The sequence below is a fragment of the Brassica napus genome, chromosome A9 (genome assembly GCF_020379485.1).
Source record: "Brassica napus cultivar Da-Ae chromosome A9, Da-Ae, whole genome shotgun sequence".
Lineage (NCBI taxonomy): Eukaryota > Viridiplantae > Streptophyta > Magnoliopsida > Brassicales > Brassicaceae > Brassica > Brassica napus.
This window is the reverse complement of record NC_063442.1, coordinates 37,365,262-37,390,725: the sequence shown is the minus strand read 5'-3', so window position 1 is coordinate 37,390,725 and position 25,464 is coordinate 37,365,262. Positions and strand designations below refer to the sequence as shown.

Sequence of the window (25,464 nt, the reverse complement as noted above, 5' to 3'; positions counted from 1 at the left end):
ATTTAATTTTTTTATCATATGATTAATGTGATTATTTAGTTTCTTTTAAGAATATAAAATTAAACAAAAATGATGAAAGATACAAAAATTATTATCAAATCTTTATTATTCAAAACCATTAATTGTTATATATATATATATGTTAATCATATTAGGTTATTTCGTAATTTTTATTTAAGGAAAAAATGAGAATATTTTTTGCATACTACTAATCAATTTTATATTTAGTTTAGTAAAAAATGTAATATATGTTTAGATGGACCAACTAAAAATTCTAAAAATCATAATTGTAATGATACGTAGTTACAAAAAAAATGTTGTAATACTCCTCAACTAATATATAAGGAATATCAATACGACTTAACAATAGTCTAACACTATTTGTTAAAACGACCATATCCTTTTATGTACTAAAAGTCTTATACATCATTCTTAGACAAGCGACATACATTACAATGCACCTTATACTATGATTATTTTACATAGATAACTTACTATCATCACGTTCGTAAATCTCTCATGGGCCTTATTCTTCATTGTTGAAAGTTGAAACTAGATTAGCAACACCGGATTTTTTTTTTTTTTGGAACACACACTTGATTATATTTTGATTCATACAATGCAAACAAAATTCACAAGTTACAATTTATATTTTCACGATCAAAGAAAATAATCTTATTTGCCACTTCTCACGTTCCAATACTCATCGGTCCACTTCCTAACCCTTCTCTTTACACTCTCTTGTTTCTTAAGAATCCTTTTGAGCTCATTATCACCATAAGGTTTTGGCAAATTACAAGCCGCCTTGATGCTCGGAGACATAACCAACGAATCATCCATACACTGCCTGATCAGTCCACCATCAGTGATCGGACAAGCCATCGTCTCTGAACACACTTCAGTCGCATTTTCAGGCACAGTCACATCCAACTTCATCAGTTTCCCATAGCCTTGCAACACATATAACATGTAGTCATATACATACTTCATCTCTAGATTCTGCATCATGTAATCACTTCCTTGCCTCCCTATGACTTGTGCCTATATACAATATAATATGATTAAGACCATCGCAACCTAAGGCACTAGTTCCCATTAGACGCTTTTAAATATTGCTTACCTTTTCGGTGTTGTTGTTACCCCATTCGACAGCGAATTTGAGGTCACGACACTTGTTGTTGCGTCTAATAGGCCAATAATGCTTCATTGGGACCATACTTCTTATGAAAAAATCATAGTACTCTGGTTTAACCAACAGAGTCATGCTATCACATGAAAGTATATATTTCTCGCTCACCGACCATGCATTCCCTTCTACGTAAATCTTATATCTGCATGCAAAAATTCAGTTGCAAAAATGTTTCTCAATATAGCAAATTAACAAAATATGAGATTATACGTAATGTATGAGATGTATTTACATATACAAATACCTATGAGTGCATTGATCTTCTAGGTTTGATCCTCTAAACCCCTTCTCAATCTCACTTCTCCAATCCTGAAACAACATGTGAGAGTGGGACAAGATAATAAAATTCCTTTTAATATGACGTTTTTTTTTTGAAACACTAATATGACGTTATATAAATCACTACGTGCGTGATATAAAATTTTAACAAAATGAACCTTATCTAGACCCGAAATGAACTCGTTAAATGCATGTAAGTATAAAGTCTAACTAAACGGGGATTATACACATACCTGAACATAGAGACGAACCATAGGATCATACTTGTCGGAGAAGTTACATCTCATGAGCTCTCCTCTTACTGGAGAAACATTAGGGTTTCCTTTCCAATAAGCGTACGGAATTCTATCTTCCCATTTCACCCTTTTGTTGCCTTCTTTTAGTGCCACAGATAACTTATTCCACTCCTTTATATTCAGCTCTGGCCTATTAAAAAGTAATAATATTTATATACTTCACTGGTTACGGGCCATCTACGCTATTGACCAGACTTAAGATATAATTAATCTTGATGAATAGTCAACCATTAACCAAAAGTAAAAGTCATATGAATGAGTCATACCAACCCCAGAAGCTCCAATCAGGGAACACGATGTCGTATGCATCCCGGTGACCGCAATAGTGAAACAACGGCGGAGGAGGCCATGTGTCCTTTTTGAAGTCTCTTTTCCAAATGGCGGGTTTGTCATGGCAGAGGAAGAGAAGCTCAAGATCAGGGATTTGACCTGGATACATTCTTAGAAGTTGAAGTATTCCCCAAATTGTGAACACATCTCTTGTCTGAAATGCTTTCTCGTATTGATGAACGTATAATCTCCCTGACTTTATTACCACCCTGAAATGAGCGTGTGGTCTTGCTTTCTCTAGTGTATCCCTTGTGATTCCTGTCTTTTGCCATACCTTGAAGTCTCGGTGGATCCACCTGAAGTAGTCAGGACAAGTTTCCGAGGAAGAGATCGCTGGTTCGAACTTGGTGGGATAATTTGAAGGACATGTTTGGGTGGTGTTGTTGTTGAGGAGTGTGCAATTTAATGGGATCTTGATGATGATCTTCGGGATATTTGTTGTTGTGGTAGCACTTTTGTTGGTGTTTCTTGTGAATACTGATGTTACTTGGAATCTACTTTCTCCTAATACAAACTACGAATATCACCAAACAAAAAGTATTAAGACTATAAAGTTTATAGGTTCCACCACTACAAGTATAATCTAATATGTATATAAACGGTTCAAAGATTTTCAACGTGGTGAATAAATGTGTTTCTTCTCACCAAACTCCTTAATGGTATAATCTTTCTCGTTTTTTTTTGTTAGGGTCTTCTCGTTAACGAAAGTAGAAAGTATCATCATGAGAAAGAGAAAAATATTACCGTAAATATCCAAGAAAGAGAAGCACAAAGGAGGAAGATGAAGAGGACGAAGATGTAGATTTTGGTGGTGATCCATGTCTTTGCTAGTTTAGAGCTTAAACTCGTTGCTAGGTTTTGTTGTCGCTGATGATGATGATCTTCTGTGGCTTGAGCCACGTGTTTGTCTTCTCTCATCGAACCAAACACAACAAGAACATGCGATCAACAGAGAGAACTTGTAAAGCAGAGCTCACTTGTCATGGATCTCTTTTATGGAATGAAAAGATGAATAATTTAAGAGTTTTGGGGGTTTAAATTAGTATAATTTTGAGTTTGATATAAAGGAGTGGCATTTTGAGTTTGATACACGAAACAAAATCTATATATATGTGTGTTAATATACCTAATTAAGTCAAAACCACACAAGCCTATAAATATGCGTTAAATTGTTGAGATAAATAATTCTTATAGAATTTTTGATAAAGTAGACTTATTTTTAATGAAACAGAGTCGTGGAACCCGTGGAGCCATTAAAATTTTCACCCGTAAAGTATAAAATTTTGAAATCATGCGTTTTCAGTAGTCGTAATTGGACTGTCCGATGTTATTCTAAAATTTTCTTTAGGTTCCTTTATGAAATTTTGTGTCGATTCTGATTTTTTAGATGAGATGGGATGAATGATTAGAGTTGCGGTCAGGATGGGCAAAAGAATTACACTTTCTAAGGAAATCAATGGAGAAATAAAATTCAATCGGTCAAAGAAACTGGCAGGATGTTGAAAAAAGGTTTGACACGATAGGCTAAGATGATGTAGTTCCGCGTTATATTAATATGATAGATTACTCTTTGCACGAGAACACTATATATAAATTATTTTATATATTATATATTTTACATATTATGAAATAATGAATATATATTGAATAATTAAAAAGTCAGTAACTATTACGTATATAATTAAATTGGTGCAAACATGTAGATAAATTTTATCAATCCAAACAATATTTTTTTCTGTTTGATATGGTGTATAATTAAATTTAAATGATATTAAATGATGCTTTCTACTAATATGATTTTTTTTATCAATTTTATCTTTTATAGAAAAAACTTTAAATTACTGATTACAAAATTTTCATTGTGTGATTAATAGTTTTATTAATTTATATTTTTAATGAGTTGTTAATATTTGTTCAAAGATTTAATCAAAAAAAATTGTTCAAAGTACATTTTGAAATTAAAATATATATGTATTTTTAAATGGTATATATTTTAATTTTAAACTATATATATATATATATTTATTTATTTATCTTTTAATCTTAATACTTATTAAATGAGACTTTCTACTTATATGATTTTGTAATCATATGTATCTTATCTTAACAAAAAATTTAAACTATTGATCACAAAATTTGAATGTAAGACTTTTAACATTTTAGTAATTTATAAGTTTATTTAAAATCCAAAATATAAAATATACAAAAAATCTAATATTTTATTATATGATTAATGTGACTGTTTGATTTATTTTAATAGTTTAAAATTAAATAAATGTGATAGAAAATGCTAATTTTTATCAAATATTTATTATTCAAGATCATTAATTGTCGTATATACCGTAGTCACATTAGGCAATTCTGTAATTTTTATTTAAGGAACTAATGAGAAATATTAATAATAAATTTATGGTTAGTTTAATATAAAGTTTATTATATATTTAGATGAATCAATTTATTTTTCTAAAAATTCTAAAAATCATTATAATAATGACATGTAGCTACAAAAAAATGTTATAATGCTTATCGATTAATATATAGGAGATTATTTTCGAAAACAAACCGTATTTAATCAACTTCATCTTATTATATACAAAATAATATCGATCATGCATTTATGTTCCACAAGTCTTAAAATCTTATTGCATGTAACTAACCATCCAACTAAGAGTCATTTGAAAACTAAGTGCATAGGAAAAAAGGTTAATAACAACTAATACCGTGTATTCAAAGAAAATAACAACTAATACCGCATAAAGGTCAAAGATAGGACCATTGTTACATCAGTCGTAATTTTCACCACATACTAATTGGACCTGGTTGTGGACCGGGTCAATATTTTACTTTCTGACAGGAGCCATGTGATTAAGGTATGGTAATACGCGTAAATTACTTAAGATTCGTTCATCTTCTCGTTACTTACACTGTTTAATTAACAACAAAGACTTTTAACACCACATACACTGATTCGCATGAAATAGCATGAGTGTATCTCTTCAAAGTAGGCCTACTTCGAAGGGTTATAACTAAAAGTATCACTTATGTTAAAGACAAAAATCACCTTGCATCAGCCAATTGTGATATGGCTGAAGTACCATTTTCTATGATTTAAGAGGAAGAAGAAGAGCGCAAATGTAATTAGATGTACATAAAAGCTATAAACATTTATTATGTGTATCATGAAAGAAGAGTAGGATGGAAGTATAAGTCGACAAGTATTAAAAATTGCTAATATAACCTATATATATATATATATATATATATATATATATATATATATATATATATATATATATATCAAAGTTCAGTGGTCATATCATAGTATTGGTCTTCCTAGTTCCCACAAGTCCACAACTCAACGTGACGTGTTAAATTAGCTTTCATCTCGAGAAACTTCTACAAGAAGATGGTGACGAAGAAGAGGCATCTCCCAAGGATGAGCAAGATCCCAAAATTAAAAAAGTACATGACGCACGATTATTTGCTTGGTATATGGTGTATTAATTATTAAAATACACAAATTTTCATTGGTATACAAACTAATTTAGCCAGATTCACTAAAACTTGGATAGTTAACAAACATCTTATAAATTTCAGTGACTCACAAGTAGAATTTCACTGCTGAAGAATCTTGCTTTGGACCTCCCAATACTCATCGGTCCACTTCTCGACCTCCCTCTCCGCATTTTCTTGTTTCTCAAGAAACCTCTTGAGCTCACCATCTCCATACGGCTGCGGCAAATCGCAAGCAGGCTTGACGCTCGGTGACATAACCAACGAGTCGTCCATGCACTGCCTGATCAGACCACCATCAGTGATCGGACAAGCCATCGTCTCGGAACACACTTCGGTCGCATTTTCAGGCACAGTCACATCCAACTTCATCAGTTTCCCATAGCCTTGCAACATGTATAACATGTAATCATAGACATATTTCATCTCTAGATTTTTCATCATGTACTCACTTCCTTGCCTCCCTATGACTTGTGCCTGCATGTATATACAATATTAAGATCATCTCAAAATAATCATGAGTTGATTAACATAAAGTTGCAAAACACAAAACTATATAATATTCAAACTAGATTCTGGATATAATTGTTTAGTTACCTTGTCCGTGTTGTTGTTGCCCCATTCAACAGCAAACTTGAGGTCAACACAATTGTTAGGTCTAATGGGCCAGTAATGCTCCATTGGAATCATACTTCTTACGAAGAAATCATAAAATTCTGGTTTAATCAGTAGAGTCATGCTATCACATGCTAGTATATACTTCTCGCTCACTGACCATGCATTGCCTTCTATATAAATCTTGTACCTTATTTAAAACCCAAATCTCAATAATGTTTTTATATTGTATAATCTAAGATCAGGGAAAAAGAAGAAAAATAAATCAGTATCTTCTTCACACCTGTGAGTGCATTGATCTTCTAAGTTTGATCCTTTAAACCCTGCTCTAGTCTCTCTTTTCCAGTCCTGAAATAACACACGAACAGAACACCATGACCACTATTGATCTATAACTCGATAAGTTGTTACATAATGCTCGAATAAAAATTCAAAGTGTAGATTTATATATACCTGGACATAGAGACGAACCATGGGATCATACTTGTCCGAGACGTTACATGTCATAAAGTTTCTCCTTGCAATAGAAACCATAGGGTTCCCTTTCCAATAAGCATATGGAACCCTATCTTCCCATTTTACCTTTTTGTTCCCTTCTTTAATCGCCACCGATAACTTGTTCCACTCCTTTATGTTCACCTCCGGCCTATAGCAACAATAAGTTTTTGTTTTACTTTATATATAATAATATATTGAAAAGGTTCGGTTTGGTTCTTATAAAAGACTTACGTACCAACCCCAAAAGCTCCAATCAGGAAAAACGATGTCATATGCATCACGGTGACCACAGTAATGAAACAACGGCGGAGGAGGCCATGTGGCGTTGTCCTCTTTTCTGAAGTATTTTTTCCAGATGCCGGGTCTATCATGGCAGAGGAAAAGAAGCTCAAGATCAGGGACTTGACCAGGATACATTCTTAGAAGTTGAAGTATTCCCCAAATTGTGAATACATCTCTTGTCTGATAAGCTTTATCATAATGATCAACATACAACCTCCCTGACTTTATCACTAGCCTGAAATGAGCATTAGGTTTTGCTCTCTCTAGTGTTTCTCTTGTGATCCCTGTCTCTTGCCATACCTTTAGGTCTTGTTGGATCCATCGGAAGTAGTCAGGACAAGTTTCCGAAGAAGAAATTGCTGGTTCGAACTTGGTTGGATAGTTTGACGGGCACGTTTGTGTCATGTTGTTGTTGAGGAGTGTGCAATCTAATGGGATCTTGGTGATGATCTTGGGGATAGTTGTCTTGTTAATATTTTTTGAGAATATTGATGACACTTGGAGTGTACTCGTATTTATTGCGACCTATATATAAAAGACAAAAACAAAATTAATAGTCCCTCCCTTTGTTGATAGATTATTAAGAAAGACGTTTTAGAGAGTTTTTTAGATGACATTTTCAATTTTCAATGTCAAATTTATTATTGGTCAAATTGTGGTTATATGAATAAATGATTTTTTTGTTTTAAAATAAATTAAATATTTTCTTAATTTTTATGTTTAATTCTAAAATGTCATCTATTAGAAACGAAGAGAGTAGTATCACTATATTGCTGACATTTAAAGAGTTCATAGTCTAATTAACTGCAGAAAAAAATATGGTATGAAAAAACACAAGTGGTAGATATTACCTCTGTTTAGATTGTGTGTTTCTATTTGCTCTAACTTTCTTAAGACTACTTTACCGTAATATTTTTCACTCATTAATAAATAATAACCTATCTCTATTACAATGTGTATTCACATCGTACTGTCTTCTTTTTTTTTGCAATTTATACATGAAAGTGACATATATATATACCATATACATCCAACAATGAGTTGCAAAAATATATACCATATCCAACCGACAATGAGAAGCACCAAGGAGGAGGATGAAGAAGATGAAGATGAAGATTGTGGTGGTGACCCATGAATTTGCTAGTTTAGAGCATAAACTCACAACTGATTGTTGTTTCTGATGCTGGAATCTTGTGGATCGAACCACATATCTGCTCTCTCCCATCCGGCAAAACAGAAAATCTAGGGAGTGAAATAGATCTAGAGAATAACGGATAAATTTAGGGTCTTGTTAACCATAGGTCACTTCTCATGAGTACTTACTTATGAGGTAGAAATACTTTAAGGAGAATCAAAGGAAACCTTATTAAGTAAACTCTTCCAGCCTTTGTCTACGTTGCGTCTCAACTAATTAAGTTAGGGTAGTGATTTACTTCAATTTTTAACTTCTTTTGAGAAGGGGAACAATTTGCATCCACCTTCCACTTTATCATGACTAAAACCGAGGTCCGGGTAATATTTTATAATTAAATGTCACCGTCACTTGATTAAGGTATAGTGATTCATATTATGACCCTTAAGATTGTCAACCCCTCGTTGATTGCAAAACCTGAAAGACTTTATACGCTACTTACGCATAGGCTGGACACATATCGGATATCTGGATTTTTGAAGATATTTATGATTTACTTCGTATGTTACGGATATTTATTTTTTTGATTTGTTTTGTTTCAAAAAAATACAGAAATTCGGAAAAATGGATATCTGGAAAATAAATAAATATTTGCGGATATTTACGAATACTTACGGATATCTCATAATTTTTAATTAATACAAATAATCTTAAAATTTTGATATAAATTTGTTTTGTAAAATATTTGTTTGCATGATATATATGATAAAAATTCAAAGAAGTAGTGAATCTATATATTTTGTAAACTTTTTGAACTTAGTTAACAATTATAATAACATAAAACTTAAGAAAAAAATTATAATTGTCATAAATATGTTCTCTTCCTTTTATATAGTACTTTTATATAAGTAATAATGTGAATATAATTTATCAAATCATATGTTAGAATAATAATTATATTATTTTATACATTAAATTTTTTAAATATAATCAAGATATACATGTATTTATATATTGTCGGATCGGATCGGATATCCGCTTCCCAAAATTTTACTATTTGTGATTTGCTTCGTTAAAGATTTTAACGGATATTGATTTTTAGTATTTGCTTTGCTTCGAAAGTTTACGGATATCCGGAATTTTCGGATCGAATCGAAACAAATAACGAATCAAATCAAATTTAACGGATAAAATGATGAGCCCTACTTACGCATAGCAGACTTTTTTTTTATTTTGTGTTCTACAAACTTGTGACAAATTTTACAGCAATATTTACAAAAACTTCTAAAAATCGAATATTTTTTCAATTTATTTTTTTGGTTAATCCTTTCAGTTCTGTCATATTTAAACAACAATAATACTATTTTCAGTTTATTTTTCTACATTTTCGAAATAATTTTGGAACTTCACCACACATGTTATACATGAGACGACAATAAACATTGACGCTAAAGGTAAGATCGTTGTGAATTAAAACTTTGTAGTCTAATATAATAATTAATCAGTGTTATTGCCACTATTTTCATGTTATAACCGGATTCAGATCCGAGGGACTATAGCATCTGTAAGAGTCACAGATAGAAACAAATAATATGATTGCCACAGAAAACATTAGGGAGATGACGAGATGTTAATACTTAATACTAATTATTTTTGTATAGATTAAGGTTTGTTGGTCAAATCATGAAAGTATTGGTCCTCCCACAACTCAACTTGACGTGTTAAATTAGCTTTTTTCTCAAGAACCTCTTTTAAAGCTAGACGGTCATAAGGAGGAAGCATCTCACAAGGAAGCTCTTCACTTGGAGAGATTACCATGGACTCCGCCATGAAATCTCTCCACCGTTCCGTCGCCGGACATCCCATACTATCCGGAGTGATCTCCTCCGCATCCGAAGGAAACTCTGGCTTAAATTTCAAGAGCTTTGCGTACTCATTGAGCAAATGAAACATGTAGTCATACACATACTTCATATTCACTTCTTCTCTTATAAATCTGCTCCCTACCTCTCCAATCTCACGTGCCTACACAACACAAAACAAGGGTTAAATTTATACAAAAACAAACTTCAGGTCAAACGGGAGAAACCTTAAAGTAGTTGACCTTGTCCACATGGGTATTGCCCCAATGTACGGCGAACTTGAGAGAAGTACACTTGGAGTCGTCTCTGATTGGCCAGTAGTGTTGAAGTGGCATCATTCCTCGTATGTAGAAATCGTAGAACCTTGGTTTCACGTACAGTGTCATTGAATCACATGCCATTATATATTTCTCACTAACCGACCACGCCCATCCTTCTATATATATCTTGTATCTGTTATAATTGTTACGTACCAATTAACCAATCTTTACTATAATAAAAAAGTAACTTAAATTCAATGCAAAGTATATAAATATTTTTTTCTTACCTGTGCGTGCATTGGTTCTCTAGATTAGAGTTCTTAAACCCTTCTTTTGATTCTTTATCCCAGTCCTTGTTAACCATTTCTCAAATTCAGATATATATAACCAAACTATAGTAGATATATCATATACGCATGTTTAGGTATATAAATTAAGGTATTCTCTAATGGTAAAACCTGAATATAGAGTCGAGTGTTCCAGTCTTCATGTTCAGAAACATTACACTTGAGAAGGTCTTTTCTCCCGGGGTCCACATCAGGATTGCCTTTCCAGTAAGCGTACGCCACGCGATCCTTCCATTGCGTTATGTTGTTCCCTTTTTTTATTGCTTCCAACGACTTACCCCATGGCTCTATGTTGATCTCAGCCCTGGCCCATTAAAGCCCATATTACAAATAAGGACTTGTAATAGACTAATTATGAGCCCAGTAGCTTACCAGCCCCAGAAGGACCAATCAGGGAAGACAATATCCAAGCTGGCATCATCAGAGCAGTAACGGAAAAGCGGAGGTGGGTCCATGTTTTGACCTTTAAAGTCATCAGATCGAACGATGGGACGATCGTCAGCGTCGAACATAAGCTCGAGATCAGGCAATCTCCCAGGGTACCACCGTAACAACTGTAGAATTCCCCACAGAGTAAAATCAGCTCTTGTCTGAATCGACTTCTTGTATCTTTTAACGTACGCTTTGCCACCGTGGATCACCAGTCTAAAATGCGCCGTCCTTCCCGCTTTCTCGACCATATCTCTAGTTATCCCCGTTGCTTTCCACGGGCGTAAATCTTCGTGTATCCAGCGGAAGTAAGAAGGACACGTCGTTTGTTTTGAACGGTTGAGATTTAGTCTCGATGCGAGATTCTGAGAGACGTGAACTTGATGTGATTGGTTCTGTACGGCGCCGCATTGGTTAGGGAATTTAGGAACATTTATCTTTGTTATTAGTTTGAAGTCTGCTGAATCATTCTGTTAAAGTAGCAAAAGGACAGAGTTAACTCGAGTTTAGATATGAATGTCACACTGAAGAATGCACCAAGAAAAAGTTAAACCAAATATATAGTATTTTAAAACTCACAAAATGGAGATAGCCCAGTATGAATAGAGAAACAACGATGAAAACAGTAGCTTTCACGACGTTTTTTCCAAGTAACGACACCACCTTGTGTTGTTCATCATTGTTATTCAACTTCATGCTTCTTTTTCCCCGTTGATGCATGAATCTGTTCATACTTTATATTATGTAATAAGGAATTAACGGAAGAGATATGATAATAAATAGAAGAGAGGGCAAAAGAGCAATGAGATAAAAGACTAAGAGAGAAAGTCCACCCTTTTGTATTGTGATTTAACTAGGGGGTCTGGTTGGTTAATGATCACTAGACAGTCTAGACTCCCCACTCTTGTTTAGTTCCCTCCCTGGCTCCCTTAGACTAACCTATACGCAGCTCTATTCTCTAGAGACTTACATGTATTGTTTATAACAACTTCTCTATGTGTCTTTGGATTTCAGCATTTGACTAACCGTACTTTTAAATTTTACTATAAGTGATAGTATGTTTTAGGTTAGAACCTTTGATTGGATATTTTAGATTTAAATAAAAATGTAATACGCAGCACTCAAGATGTATCATTTTCTTTCAAAACATTATTTAATGGATTACCGTAGTTCACTGTAAGAGATTAGTATTCTATTACACACAAAATAGCTAGAAGGGACGTGTCCAATTAAACGTTTAGTAGCTTATCTAACCTTGACAAGTCTCAGACTATAGGCACACCAAAGGTCAATAATAATTAGGCACATCAAGGTCAATAGATAGTTAGGCACATTCTGGTTGCTAATTTTCATTATTCGTCAATTAAGCCATTTGAGATTATTGTTTCTTAACTTCTTTAAATACTGATAACCACTTGAATGTTTTGTACGTGCTTGCTATTTAAGAAGTTACTCGAATCAATAAGATTAACAGCAATGAGAAATGTTATCAAAGTAAACGATAGATTTACAGCTAAAACTCTTCTTATGTTTGACTACAAGAAAAAAGTTTAGAAAACTTATGCTTAGGTCTTTTCTAGAGCTTAATTATTTCTCCGAATAAATTTGGCCTATAAAATATGGTTACCAGGCAGATGGTCAAACTTAAACTTACTATAATTAAAAAAGGGACTTACTATATGTAACTGATAATCAGAAAAGAGATGGAAATGTATATTAATATAGAAAATCAGAAAACGCCTGTGCCATCTACAAGAAGGTTCATCGATTCTCATTTGATGCAACAGAGACAAATGTTAAACAATCTGCCTAAAGAATATGTCGCTGTTGTTTGGTAAACAAAATCTTCTCGGGTGGTTTAATCTTTGGTCAACAAACTTTGTCAGATAGCTCTTTGGACATTTTAGGATATGAACTTATAAAAACGGAAGTCAGCCCAATAGATAAAAGCCCATTAACTATAATGCGTCTCAATCGCGCTAGAAAAAAAAAAGAAAAGGATAACCACCACGCGTCACTAACGTGCGTGGGGTCAAAGACAACTCAGAAAAACATCCTCTTTGTATCTGTCTCCAGCGTGTCCTCCATCCACGTCACGCTTTTTGTCCGAAATATTATTATTTTAAAAGAAAATATTTAAAGTACTATTCACAAAACAGTCTGTAGTGCTTAAAAAAAGAAATATTATTACGTGGCTTTGTTAACAGTATTACCTGTCTGTCGGCAAGATGAGTTTTAAAATCTCCTGTACCGCAGTTTACGTGCTCAGCAACAAACTATTCCCTTTACAGCCGTAGGATCTATGACTTCTATAGATCAACGGACAAGAAAATACGTTAATTGTTAAAACAGAAAAACGCGGTTAAATAAGCTTTTAACGGGTATCACCAAAGTATAAACCTTTAATCAAATTATCATTATCGTCTAATTCGCTGTTTTCCATATTCTGCTGTGAGAGAGAGAGAGAGAGAGAGAGAGACTATGGCTGAGGAACAGAAGATAACGTTAGACACAGCACCTCCGGCTCCGGCTGAGACTCTTGCTCTAGCTCCAGCTCCGGCTCCGGCCGAGACTCCTGCTCCGGAGGCTCCGGAAAAAACTTCTGATGACTCCAAAGCGCTTGCCATTGTTGAGAGTAAGTTCTTTGGTAATCTTCTGCTTTGATGATGAATTAGGGGAAAAAATGTTCTTAATTAGGTAAACTTTGTTATGTTTTCATACAGTTATGGGATTCTATGTATATGAAATGAACAACAATCCAAAAATAGTAGGTTTATTACACAATCAAGAGACTGTAATATATATATATATACAACAACCCTAAAATAGTAGTTTTATTACACAATCAAGAGATCCTGACATAGAATGAGTTTCTTTTACAGAACCTGTAGAGCCTGCTGCACCAAAGAAATTTTCTTCCTCTGGTTCGCAAGATAGAGGTAAGGTTGAAACAAAAAAAACTACTTTCTATTTATGGAAGTTACTGAGTGGTATAATTGGTGGGTTGGTGTTAGATGTGAAGCTAGCTGATTTGTCAAAGGAGAAGACATTGGCTTATGTCAAAGCATGGGAAGACAGCGAAAAGAGCAAAGCAGAGAACAAGTAGGACATGTGTTTTTACATAGCTTTTGTTTGAAAAAGTCTTTTAGGTTTCTTTGGTCTGATTTGCTAAAACAATTGAGACATTGAACAGAGCTGAGAAAAAGATCTCTGATATTCTTGCTTGGGAGAACAGCAAGAAAGCAGCTGTTGAAGCTCAGCTCAAGAAAATCGAGGTATGATAATAATCATAAAACTTAATCAAAAAGAGAGACTGTTTGAATGTGATTCAAAAACATTCTTGTTTTTTGAACGTAGGAGCAACTTGAGAATAAGAAAGCCGAGTATGCTGAGAAGATGAAGAACAAGGTTGCAGCTATTCACAAAGAAGCAGAAGAGAGAAGAGCCATGATCGAAGCTAAGCGTGGAGAAGATGTTCTCAAAGCTGAAGAGATGGCTGCTAAATTCAGAGCCACTGGTATTGTCCCAAAGGCAACCTGTGGTTGTTTCTGATCTTTTAAATGAGTTTTTCAAACTGTAAAATGTTAAAACATTTCATTCTTTCTCTCTATTCAATGGCTTGTAATATTTATTTGCATATTGACTTTTTGTGTAAAAACAATGTGAAAATGCGTTCATTTTTCATTCTCTTCCAATTTTCTGGAGCATCATTGAGTCATAAAAAGGATTGATAATTAATAACCAACTAATCCTGATTTTTACATAGATACCATATCTCCACTTGGATAAGTTTTTTTTTTTTTTCATGACTAGAATTTAGAGTAGCTGCTAATGTTCTCTTCCAAGAAGCTCATATCATCATCACTTATTGGGAAGTCAAGCAGGAGCTGAAGAGCAGAGTCTGACGAAACATCTTCAAGATTGTTTGAACATGGAGAGTAAGAATCAGAGCCATGATGATGAGTCTTCACAACAATCTCTTTCCCAACACAAGAGTTTGTTGAGCTCTTTGGAAGTGCAGCTGATGAGGAAGATGTTGTTGTTGTTGTTGTTGTTGTCCTAGAGCAAGGGCTTTGACTAGTAGTAGTTGTTGTTGTTTCATCAAACGGTGCAAGCTTTCTGAAAGATTCACCAATCTCTGAGTTCCATATGCGTAAGAAGTGATCACAATCAGTTCTGCCTCCACCTCCTAGAGAAGAAGGATTGAAAAGCATTGACTCTCTAGAGAGCCTTGCCTCAGCTTCAAGCCTAGCACTTTCCCATTGAGCCATGTGGCGTGTTGTTGGTGACGCTGGAGCTTGGATGGCTAGACCAAATGAAGGTAACGGCTCATGGTTTTTGGGGTCAAGACCCATACTTAGCAGACGCTTCTTCAAGTGAGTGTTCCATAGGTTCTTTATCTCATTGTCTGTTCTCCCTGGAAGCTGTGCTGCTATAGCAGCCCACCTGACCCATGATAACAACAGAGGATTCAAAAAGAGAGGATTTAGACAAAGTAGAAGCAAGGTAAAGACCTGTTGCCGAGAATGGCGTGAAGCTGGACGACGAGTTTCTCTTCCTCTGGAGTGAAAGGACCACGCTTTATGTCTGGTCTTAGATAGTTAGTCCATCTCAGTCTACAACTCTTTCCACAGCGAAGTAACCCTTTTTGCAACAAAAAAAAAGAAGATAAAAACTTTGTTTGTTTTCTTGTAAGAACTATCTCAAGAATCAAACGAAAGTTCAAAAGAGGAAAGAATGTGAGTTGTTGTTTACCAGCGTTCTTTGGAAGTGTTCTCCAGCTTCCATGGCTGTTTTTCTTGATGTATTCGACAAGAATCTCATCTTCTTCAGCTGTCCATGGACCTTTCTTCAAACCTTTCTTGTCACAACAAGGCGTTCTTCCCATTTTTGCTCACCTCCCTAACAAAAACGTTTAAAGATAAAAACTAGTGAGCAGATAGTAAGAGTGTTAGAGTCTAATCATAGAAGAGACAAGACAAACCTTCAAAGTTCAAAAAGGAGAAGATAGGATCAAAAGGAGAGAATTTTTTTTAAAAAGGTGGTAAAAACTATTAATGTTTTTTGGTTTGGTCTGGTTTTAATGTCGTAAAGATGAAATAAAAAGCCAAAGGGAAGGAACCAGTGAGTTAAAAGATCGATGTTTCTTTATGGAGTTATATATAGATATATTATAATAAAATAGGAATAAGAAAGAAAAAATGAAATAAATACGATTGTGTGTGGAATAGAGGAGAACTGAGAAAGGACGATCAGCGAGCTTCGAGGCTGGCCCTGGGCATTTATTTCACGCAAAACTCGTACAACATTTATTATATATTGTATTTAATGTTTATGACAGCAACAACAGGTCGTAAAATCATGAGTGCAAATATTCGGATTTTTTGTATTTTTGTTGAGAAATGTAAATACAAAAGGGTTTCATATGGATCTATGGTATCTTGCAAGTCCTATAGCTTTGACATTTTGATTAATATAAATTGTATATTTTTTTAAAAAAATTGTGTTTGCCTAATGGGGTGAGTAATTATATCTTAAGTAATTTTCTTTGAGAAAATAGTATAATTTCAGTTAACAAAATTTCTATTTTTGAAGGTGAGTGAATGTGATTGATATTATCCTCATTAGGGTTGTCGAAAACAGCTAAGACAAAGTAAAGAAGTGGGCTAGGGTTCTCAGGTTTTCAAATTGCAAGAAACAGGAAACAAAATAAAAAAGAGCATTAATGGCGGATCTTACGTGACATCCCTCTTCTTTAGCCGGGAAACAAAAATCAGAGTGATACATTTATTATTGTTATTTATCTTACGAAAATTATTGTACAAGTTATTAAAGAAAGGAAGCAGAAGTTGAAGTAATGGATACGACAATGACTTTGTAGACTCTAGTAGAGCCGAAAGAAGAATCAGTTTGATGCGACAAACACGTTTTAAATTTAAATTATAATAGTAAAAACGAGAACAGTGGCCATTTATACACAAGTTTGCTTTTATATTACGACTTTATGAAAGTTATTTTTGCCAAAGTTTTCTGTGGTGAGCTTTTTACTCGAATTATTGCTAGTTTCTTAGTGTAAAAAATTTACAAAGTCAAAGAACGAGCCAATACAAACTCGACATGTCATGCGTCTAGGCTTAGGGATTACAAAGAGTCAAAGAAAGAGAAGATACTATTGTGTCATAACCTTGCAGACCAAAGATGGGGTCCGTTTGATATCTCCATAAATATGGTCAGCTACAAGTCAAAGTAGCAGTTTCATTATCACTATTTTTAATAAATATTATTGTTTCAGTATTTCATATATATGCTTCTTTCTCTGCTACATATGTTTCATATATGTTTATTTTCATGAAAGAATTAAATGCGACATATCTTTTATCAAATAACGAGATATTTCCACCAAAAAATCTGAATCAAATGTGTTATTTTGAAAAATAAATTTTTCAAAACAAAAAACTTCAATGGACAACACTATAGAAATAATATAGTGAATCATTGTATGATAAATTTAACTTTGAAAATACACTGATTTTTTGGTAATTTTGTGAATTACAAAACAAGCTTAATTAATTTAGGTCTGGATTGGAGAATTTTTTTTTATGCAATTGTCATAATAGGAAGATCATAAATGGGCTAAAAAGGGAGAGCCTTATGTTCTACTCATTCCCGAGTTAGAGAAGTGCCAACGTTAAAAAAAGGTTTCATTCGAACCACAAAACAAAGTCTAGAGAGAGATTTGAAACCAAACCGAACCAAACAACTCCGGTAAGTGTCTGTAACGAGTCTGTCTTTACATGAACCACCAAGTATCAGTTCCCTCATCTCCTTCTAGCTTGAGAAACACCTGAACATCGCGGGACATTAGTTTTAAGAAGCAATTAAATGATGTTTTTGACAAAGCTAAGAGGAAAGATTTAGCCTCACCATTTTCATCAACACTGTGTCTCTTCGGGTGGAAACATTTTCTCGTGCGGTTACAGGTTTACTGGCAGTAGATTGCTTGATCGATATTCGAAGGAATTGGTTTGATTTCAGTTCCAAGTTCTTGCTCAGTCTGATACCTGTTTTCAAAAACAATGACAAATGACTGACATAGAAAACTAAAACAAAAGACGATAAGATAAACAAGGTAAGAGGCTAAGAGCAACATACATTTTAAAACGGTCCTCATAGGTTACCAAATTCACAGCTAACCCAAGGTGTCCAAAACGTCCTGATCGGCCCACCTGAATCACAGCATGTATTACGAAGAAAACGAGGTTGTACTACAGAAGCTAGATCAAAAAAAGAGTTTTTGTTTCGACTTACCCTGTGTAGATACGACTCAGAAGTCCTAGGAAAATCAAAGTTAATCACTACATTCACAGCTTGAATGTCAATTCCACGAGTAAACAGATCTGCACCAGTTCATTTTCCAATCAGTCATAAACATTCAGCATCATGTACACGTTGATCATTGTTCAAAGTACATGCTCGTAAGGACACAAAGCATACCAGTGCAAACGAGATTTCTGCAAGCACCATTGCGGAACTCATGGAACACTCTGTTCCTATGGTCTTGTACCATCTTCGCATGAATGTAGAAGCACGAATAACCGAGTTCTGTAATTTTCTTAGCCAACAGTTCCACGCGATTGACAGAGTTGCAAAAGATTATCGATTGGTTTATTTGCAGCTGCAGTTAAAAACAATAGCTATTTTAGATCATCCAAATCGAGTAGGCATATCCTTATATAGTTACTGAGATTGTTCTAGAACATCGGACCTTAGAGAAAAGTGTGTTGAGGCAGTGAACCTTCTGTCTCTCTTCAACAAAAGCATAATATTGTGTGACACCCATAAGCGTAAGTTGATCCATGAGATTGATAACATATGGCTTCCGGAGATGTCGATCCTTAAAGGCTTTCACAGTAACAGGAAATGTAGCGGAATACATCAAAAATTGACGATTTTCTGGCAGAAACTGTATCAGTTCCTCTAGAGAAGGTTGGAACTCTGCAGATAAAAGCTTGTCGGCCTGGTAAGATAGTTTGTAAGAAGTCAGAAACTTTGAATCTTATAACACAAGATAACAATAAATCTGAGGTCTAGATATTAGCAAAAGCTTGAGGAGCTCACCTCATCCATCACAAGCATCGTACAGTCTTTCAATACACATACTCCCTTTTTGGTCAGATCCAAGATCCTTCCAGGAGTTCCAACTAGCAGATGTACAGGTTGATGTAACCGCATGATATCATCTCTCAGACTGGTACCGCCAGTGGTGACCATAACCTGGATGTTCAAGTACTTGGAAAGCTCCTTGCAAACCTGTGATGTCTGAAGGGCTAGCTCTCTCGTTGGAACTAGAATCATGGCTGTATTAAAAAAAACAACAAACACAGTCAGAGAGTAACTAAATAATTTTCACAAATAAAAAAAGAGGTTCGAAAAGGAAACGAGCATTACCTTGAATAACATTGGTATTAGGATCAATTCTCTCTAGGACTGGGATGCAGAAGGCACCAGTCTTCCCTGTGCCGTTCTTGGCTCTAGCAAGAATATCACTACCGGTTAAAGCAATGGGAATGCTCTCTTCTTGAATAGGAGATGGCTTCTCGAAGCCCTTCTCGTATATTCCCTTAAGCAGATCTCTTTTCAGAAAGTAATCTTCGAATTCGTTTCCTTTAGTAGCTGTCACATCCTGCAGACAAAAAAGCAATGTTCAACATAAACATAAGGAGACTCTCCACTCATTAGAAAATCTCATACCGCGGTTTGATAACGAGTATCAGGAGGTGGGAGCCTCAACGATGCCTTCCAATCTTGGCCACTGAGAGTAAACGGAGAACACAGAATCCATTAACACAAAAGAGAGATGAGTTTCGCATTCTCAAATCAAATCACAGTACACAGATCTCTTTCTACAAATAGCACGAATCATTTGTAGCATAACAACCTTTCCAAGAATGTAATACGCAGCGCAGGGAGTAGAAACGATAGCTTACTTAGGATCGCTGCTAGCTACGGGCGGCTGAGACGACGTCGTCTGGACCTCATTAGCGTTAGTGGCGTTTCCAGGAAGCTGAGCGCGTCTTGACCATTGTTGCTGCTGATGGTTCTGAGGTTGACCGCGTTGAACGTGCTGCTGAGCTTGAGGTTGCTGCTGGTACGCTCCACGTCCCGTTCCAGTCCCCGGTTGATATCTTCCTCTGTTGTTATTCATCACAATCTCTCTCGATCTCGAAAACTAGAGACTAAATCTACTCAACGCCGTTCACAAAACTCAACAAAGAAAACGAATAACCGCCGTAATCTAGAAACCTAAGAACGAAAGAATGCTCGTTCGAAAACCTAGGGTTTTACGAAACTGATCGTGGAGCTCAGGGCGAGCGAGATCGGAGTGTTAGTATACACCAAGGAACGGAGAAGGGAAAACGAATCGAGAGTTCCGATTTGTTTATTCACAAAACTGAAGAAGAGAAAGCGTAACGGAAAATTTTCTCGGGAAAAAATTTGGTTAGAGGGAATATAGAAAGTGACGGGTACGCTCTCCGTCCTTGTTGTTACAGGCGGGCGCGTCAATGGATTTTCCCACTTCTTTCAGACTTTCTCACTCTTTTATCTGTTATTTATACATATGGCCCTTCATCTTTCTATTACTTTACAGTAATACTTTTATTTCCCGTTATTACTTCAAGGCAATCCTTTTTTTCTCGATATTGATTCATATATGACCCCTAATTTTTATAAGTTCTTTCTGAGATTGACTGATTGAGACTTTCCTTGATAATAAAGAAAGGACCCCTGTAGAATTAGACATTCTCAAGATGACGATCATCTTTACGATATATACAATATTAACCTTTTTTCTTTTTTGAACAATAACAGGTACTTATATTAATGAAGGAAAAAATAAAGGAGTTCTAGCCTAAGGCTTCGTTTAAACAAGAGAAATAAAACAACAATGGGCCTTAAGGATCTGTTTAGCTAAGACATCAGTTTCTCTGTTTTGAAAACGAAAGATGAACCAAAAATGAATAGAAGCAAATTGAAAAGAGAGATGGTCGATGTCTTGAAGAACACCGTAGATCTCTTCGATCTGGCTTTTGCTGGTGATTGCTCTTATGAGCATTGAGCAGTCGGAGAAGATCGTTGTTGTGAGGATTCCCGATTGAATCATGATCTCATACCGTTTCAGAGAGCGAGTGATTCAACCATGAGGGGTGGCCGAAACCCGAAATTAGGAATAAATTACCGTTCATAAAAATAACTTACTTCAAAATGGAAAAAGAGGTTAGGAATAAAAATAAATTAGCCGAAATTAGATTATAGAATATGGATGATTAAAATATTTAAAGGGTTCTCCTCATTCGAATCTCAACCATTAGAAAAGGAAAAAAAACTCAATTCAAGAATTTGAATAAAGTCAGAAAGCTCATATAGATTGGACAAAAACGAAGTTTGATTTCTTTTTGTGATCTGAAGGCTAAGGAAGAAGAGAGAACAATGGCGTTTACAGGGACACTAGACAAATGTAAGGCGTGTGACAAGACTGTATACGTTATGGATTTGATGACTTTGGAAGGTATGCCTTACCACAAGTCATGCTTCAGGTGCAGCCATTGCAATGGCACTCTCGTGGTAAACATCTTCTTCCTCTCTGTTCTTCTTATTCTTACACCATTGTTCCGTTAATATTTACTATCTCTCGCAGATTAGCAACTACTCATCCATGGATGGAGTTCTGTACTGCAAGCCCCATTTTGAACAACTTTTCAAAGAATCTGGAAACTTCAGCAAGAATTTTCAGACAGGTTAATCTTCTTCCTCTGTTGATTTCACATCTGTTGGAAAGTCTAACAATCTTGGCTACTTACTCTCATTTATCAGCAGGAAAGACCGAGAAATCCAATGACGTGGTATGCACGTAAACGATCAAACATTCCTATGTTTTTGTTGTTCCCTAACTTTTTAAAAAAAAATCTGATTATTCTGTGTGAATCTAGACGAGGGCTCCAAGCAAGTTATCTTCCTTCTTTAGCGGAACACAAGACAAATGTGCAGCTTGCAAGAAAACTGTTTATCCTCTAGAGAAGATAACAATGGAAGGAGAGTCTTACCACAAGACTTGCTTTAGATGTGCACACGGTGGCTGCCCATTAACACACTCTTCATATGCTGCTCTCAATGGCATCCTTTACTGTAAGGTCCATTTCAATCAGCTTTTTCTAGAGAAAGGTAACTACAATCATGTCCTAGCCGCTGCTAACCACAAACGCTCATCTGAGGAAGACAAAACCGAAACCAACGAAGAACATGAGTCCGAAGCAAACCCTACAGAAGAAGAAGCTTCTGGTGTAGCCCCGGAAGCAGGTGAAGAGCATGACTCTTAAGATAATCCGGGTCATATACAAACTGTTTATACATTTATAAGTAAAGCAATGTATTAGACCAACATATATCTGTTACACTTGGAGCCCCTGTATGTGAATGTCTTCATGCATGAAATGAATAACAAAGATATTGATTGAGCTAGCTCAATCTCTATGACAATCATTATGTAGATTAAACAATCATTCTCCCATTACATTAATTACTTTTTTGGAAGTTTATGATACTTCTCATGCAGAAAATTCAAAACTCTGAGAGTTGCTTGCGGTAAAAGAAACAACCAGAAGTAGTTTCTTGATGTGGAAGCAAAGCCAACCTCACAGGACTTGATGCTCCTTCTTCCACAGACAAAACTCCAGTGTTGTAATTCATATCCGTCTTAACAAAGCCAGGACAAACAGCGTTCACGCGAATCTCAGGATGTTTCTTGGCTATGATCCTTGTGTAACCGTTCAGCCCTGCCTTGGAAACCACGTAAGCGGCCATAACACTAGCCCAGTCTTTTGTCTTAACCTTTCCTTCTTTGAATTCTTCGAGAAGTTTGTTAATTACTTCGTCAATTCTCTCCTCAGTTAGATTCTCTGCGTCGCTAAGAACTCCTTTTGCCCATTCGTTAAATATATTCTATAGTAAACATTTACCAAACGTAATAATGTAAAATAGGGTTTCTTTGCCAACATATCTCAAGCATTCTTGATTTTTTTTTGGAACGTACCTTTAGTTGACCCATGAAGGATGATACATTGACGATTCTAGGAGAATCAGATAACTTCAAGAGTGGAATAAACGCCTCAGACATTCTCTTTGGTCCATAGTAATTAATATTCATGCATTCTTTAGCTAGCTCATAATTCTCAGTGATAGTTTCCTCCCAGTTGAAACCTACCTGCCATGTGGAATTGAGAAAGAAAGCATTAGACTATGACAAAGATTCAGAGATTATTATTTCAAAAGCATACTTACTTTCCCTGCTCCAGCTTGTAGAGTTTCAACATCAGTGATTGTACCACCAACCCCTGCATTATTTATCTGTAAAAGCAATCAAAAGATCACTCAACGTTGCTGTTAATTATAGAACTCATTTAAATTACATCAGTAAAATGAAATCGTCTTTAGTAGATAAAGATCTTTTTTTAAAAGGAAAAAGAATACTGGAGTTTTGAAAAAGTAAAACATACAGAACAAAGGGATGTAAATAACTAATTCACATAATTAATTTACAAACCCCAACACAGGTTAATCCACGTTTGCTTACAACACGTAAGTGCATAAAGTAGGCAAACCTAATTGGCTTTTTCAAGATTAAGCGTTACTAGAACTGTTAATCACAAGTCTAATAGGAGCAGCTTAATCAGAAAAAAAAATCCACTAGCTTAATCATACCAATATGTCGAGTTTTCCAAATTGGGTTTTAACAAACTCGACAAGAGATGTGACACTAGCAGGATCAGTGACATCAAGCTGATGAAAGACAAGGGTTTGATCAGAAACACCAATCTCTTGCCTCAGTGTTTCAACAGCTTCTTGTCCTCTCTTCTCATTTCTAGAGGTCAAAACAACCCTAATCCCATTGCTTGCTAGTTGTCTGCAGATCTCAAACCCAATTCCCCTGTTTGCACCAGTAACTACAGCATATCTACAACACCCCCAAGAAGAAGAAAAAATCTGATAAATCACTAAGAATACAGGTGAAATCAAGAACTAAGAGGATGATGATCGAGACATACCTTGGTGTTTCCTCCGTCATTTTCGTACCTTTTTTCTTTCAGAGTTTCAGACAAACAGTTTCAACAACTCGTCTTTCTTCTTGGCATGCAACAAAAATGTGGAAGGCAATGGAGCCACGTATCTCAGAGATTGATGTTTCTCGATGATAAGGGTGAGTGGCCAAAAACAAAACATAACAACAGACAAGATTCACGTTCGTCGGTGACAACGATCGCCTACCTACGAGGCCGAGATTCCCGTTGGGCCACAATTTCACCGCTAAATAGTTTGTACCTGTAGGTTTGAATTTGGTTTTTACAAAACATTAAGAGGCCCAGGAAGAACTGTTCTTGTAAGTAAATTTTAGGTTTTGCCTAACTCAAGGTTCATATCAGAATGATATTTAATCCGACGCCGTTGCATGTGTTCACGTGTGATATGATAACGTTCATTCATGATACGAGAACAGAAACTCCATGGTTTTATTTTTTTTTGGAAAAAAATTCGCCATCTACACCATGTATAGACTAAGTGCCCGACTAGTTAACGGTTACGGTTGCGGGTGCGAGAGTTTACGAATGCGGGTGGTTGCGGTTTCAAGCGTTATTAAGCGTTTTGAATGACTGGTACATCGTTTAAAAATTGTTGCGTTTGCGGGATATTTGTGACTGGTTGATTATAAGATATTGAAGCGGTTTAATAATAAATTACCCATATTAACATATTATAGCATTACAAAAAAAACAAAGAAAAAACATACTATTGTAATAAAATATAATATGATTAATAAAAAAAATTATTTATAAAATTTTTAAATTAGTTAAAAGTTATAATTTTAATAAAATTTGTTTTGAAGATTTATATTAAAAAAAATTAAAATATTTTATTTCGTTTTATATATGTGTATATCTTTATATATGTGTGTATATAAATGTTTAAGAATTCTAATAAATAGTTAGTTTAATTTTTTATAAAACAAATTATGATATTGTTTGTGAATTTTAATTAATATATAAAATATGTATATATTTTTATTTATAATATTTCCATTTTAAAATATTTTTGAAAATAATTTTATTTATTTTTCCACCGCAACCACAAACACTAGCTGGAACCAGCTTTTGATTTTAAGAGGTTCGAAGCGGTTTGTAGCGATTTGTAGCGGTTTGTATGATTGTTTCGAAACGTTGTCAACCGCTACCAACCGCAAAAGCTGCATTTGCGGGTCGTAGCGGGAAAACAAATCAGACCCTAATACGGTGGAAATCATCGTAATATATTAAACTTAAACTCAATTAACAAAATATGACCCAACCCAACCCATAAACCCGACCCATGTTCAATTTATGTCA

At 35.0% G+C, this 25,464-nt stretch overlaps 8 protein-coding genes across 9 annotated transcripts; 2 read left to right on the top strand and 6 right to left on the bottom strand.

Moving 5' to 3' along the window:
- Window positions 1-360: 360 nt before the first annotated feature.
- On the bottom strand, window positions 361-3,172 carry LOC106412441 (O-glucosyltransferase rumi homolog). Its single transcript, XM_048741349.1, has 6 exons — window positions 2,839-3,172; window positions 2,031-2,608; window positions 1,702-1,894; window positions 1,434-1,498; window positions 1,121-1,331; window positions 361-1,041 (listed from the first exon to the last, which is right to left on the bottom strand). The coding sequence occupies exons 1-6, from the start codon at window positions 3,010-3,012 to the stop codon at window positions 676-678; spliced, it is 1,587 nt and encodes a 528-aa protein (XP_048597306.1). The 5' UTR covers window positions 3,013-3,172; the 3' UTR covers window positions 361-675.
- Window positions 3,173-5,398: 2,226 nt separating this feature from the next.
- On the bottom strand, window positions 5,399-7,543 carry LOC106414666 (O-glucosyltransferase rumi homolog). The gene is made up of 5 exons (XM_013855280.3): window positions 6,956-7,543; window positions 6,676-6,868; window positions 6,506-6,570; window positions 6,205-6,412; window positions 5,399-6,084 (listed from the first exon to the last, which is right to left on the bottom strand). The coding sequence occupies exons 1-5, from the start codon at window positions 7,405-7,407 to the stop codon at window positions 5,710-5,712; spliced, it is 1,293 nt and encodes a 430-aa protein (XP_013710734.2). The 5' UTR covers window positions 7,408-7,543; the 3' UTR covers window positions 5,399-5,709.
- Window positions 7,544-9,289: 1,746 nt separating this feature from the next.
- On the bottom strand, window positions 9,290-11,910 carry LOC106414566 (O-glucosyltransferase rumi homolog). The gene is made up of 6 exons (XM_013855202.3): window positions 11,612-11,910; window positions 10,976-11,502; window positions 10,715-10,907; window positions 10,544-10,608; window positions 10,239-10,449; window positions 9,290-10,159 (listed from the first exon to the last, which is right to left on the bottom strand). Exons 1-6 carry the CDS (start codon window positions 11,762-11,764, stop codon window positions 9,797-9,799), a joined length of 1,512 nt encoding a protein of 503 aa, XP_013710656.3. The 5' UTR covers window positions 11,765-11,910; the 3' UTR covers window positions 9,290-9,796.
- Window positions 11,911-13,252: 1,342 nt separating this feature from the next.
- BNAA09G39040D (uncharacterized protein At3g61260) lies at window positions 13,253-14,716 on the top strand. Its single transcript, XM_013852460.3, has 5 exons — window positions 13,253-13,667; window positions 13,915-13,971; window positions 14,047-14,134; window positions 14,226-14,307; window positions 14,390-14,716. Exons 1-5 carry the CDS (start codon window positions 13,514-13,516, stop codon window positions 14,582-14,584), a joined length of 576 nt encoding a protein of 191 aa, XP_013707914.2. The 5' UTR covers window positions 13,253-13,513; the 3' UTR covers window positions 14,585-14,716.
- LOC106411656 (transcription factor MYB17) lies at window positions 14,694-16,233 on the bottom strand. The gene is made up of 4 exons (XM_013852459.3): window positions 16,017-16,233; window positions 15,788-15,934; window positions 15,547-15,676; window positions 14,694-15,478 (listed from the first exon to the last, which is right to left on the bottom strand). Exons 2-4 carry the CDS (start codon window positions 15,918-15,920, stop codon window positions 14,842-14,844), a joined length of 900 nt encoding a protein of 299 aa, XP_013707913.2. The 5' UTR covers window positions 15,921-15,934; window positions 16,017-16,233; the 3' UTR covers window positions 14,694-14,841.
- Window positions 16,234-17,637: 1,404 nt separating this feature from the next.
- On the bottom strand, window positions 17,638-20,641 carry LOC106416227 (DEAD-box ATP-dependent RNA helicase 12). Its single transcript, XM_013857082.3, has 10 exons — window positions 20,020-20,641; window positions 19,784-19,844; window positions 19,481-19,715; window positions 19,151-19,389; window positions 18,798-19,049; window positions 18,527-18,707; window positions 18,341-18,429; window positions 18,185-18,258; window positions 17,957-18,093; window positions 17,638-17,876 (listed from the first exon to the last, which is right to left on the bottom strand). Exons 1-9 carry the CDS (start codon window positions 20,235-20,237, stop codon window positions 18,015-18,017), a joined length of 1,428 nt encoding a protein of 475 aa, XP_013712536.2. The 5' UTR covers window positions 20,238-20,641; the 3' UTR covers window positions 17,638-17,876; window positions 17,957-18,014.
- Window positions 20,642-21,416: 775 nt separating this feature from the next.
- LOC106411617 (LIM domain-containing protein PLIM2c) lies at window positions 21,417-22,681 on the top strand. Of its 2 annotated transcripts, none has more exons than XM_022691263.2 (4): window positions 21,417-21,655; window positions 21,729-21,828; window positions 21,908-21,933; window positions 22,021-22,681. In XM_022691263.2, exons 1-4 carry the CDS (start codon window positions 21,521-21,523, stop codon window positions 22,405-22,407), a joined length of 648 nt encoding a protein of 215 aa, XP_022546984.2. In that variant the 5' UTR covers window positions 21,417-21,520; the 3' UTR covers window positions 22,408-22,681. The 2 variants fall into 2 exon arrangements, with proteins under 2 accessions (XP_022546984.2, XP_048597305.1); XM_048741348.1 differs by having other exon boundaries at window positions 21,905-21,933.
- LOC106411616 ((+)-neomenthol dehydrogenase) lies at window positions 22,441-24,403 on the bottom strand. The gene is made up of 5 exons (XM_013852408.3): window positions 24,133-24,403; window positions 23,789-24,041; window positions 23,369-23,434; window positions 23,121-23,291; window positions 22,441-23,029 (listed from the first exon to the last, which is right to left on the bottom strand). Exons 1-5 carry the CDS (start codon window positions 24,150-24,152, stop codon window positions 22,649-22,651), a joined length of 891 nt encoding a protein of 296 aa, XP_013707862.2. The 5' UTR covers window positions 24,153-24,403; the 3' UTR covers window positions 22,441-22,648.
- Between the last annotated feature and the right edge of the window lie 1,061 nt (window positions 24,404-25,464).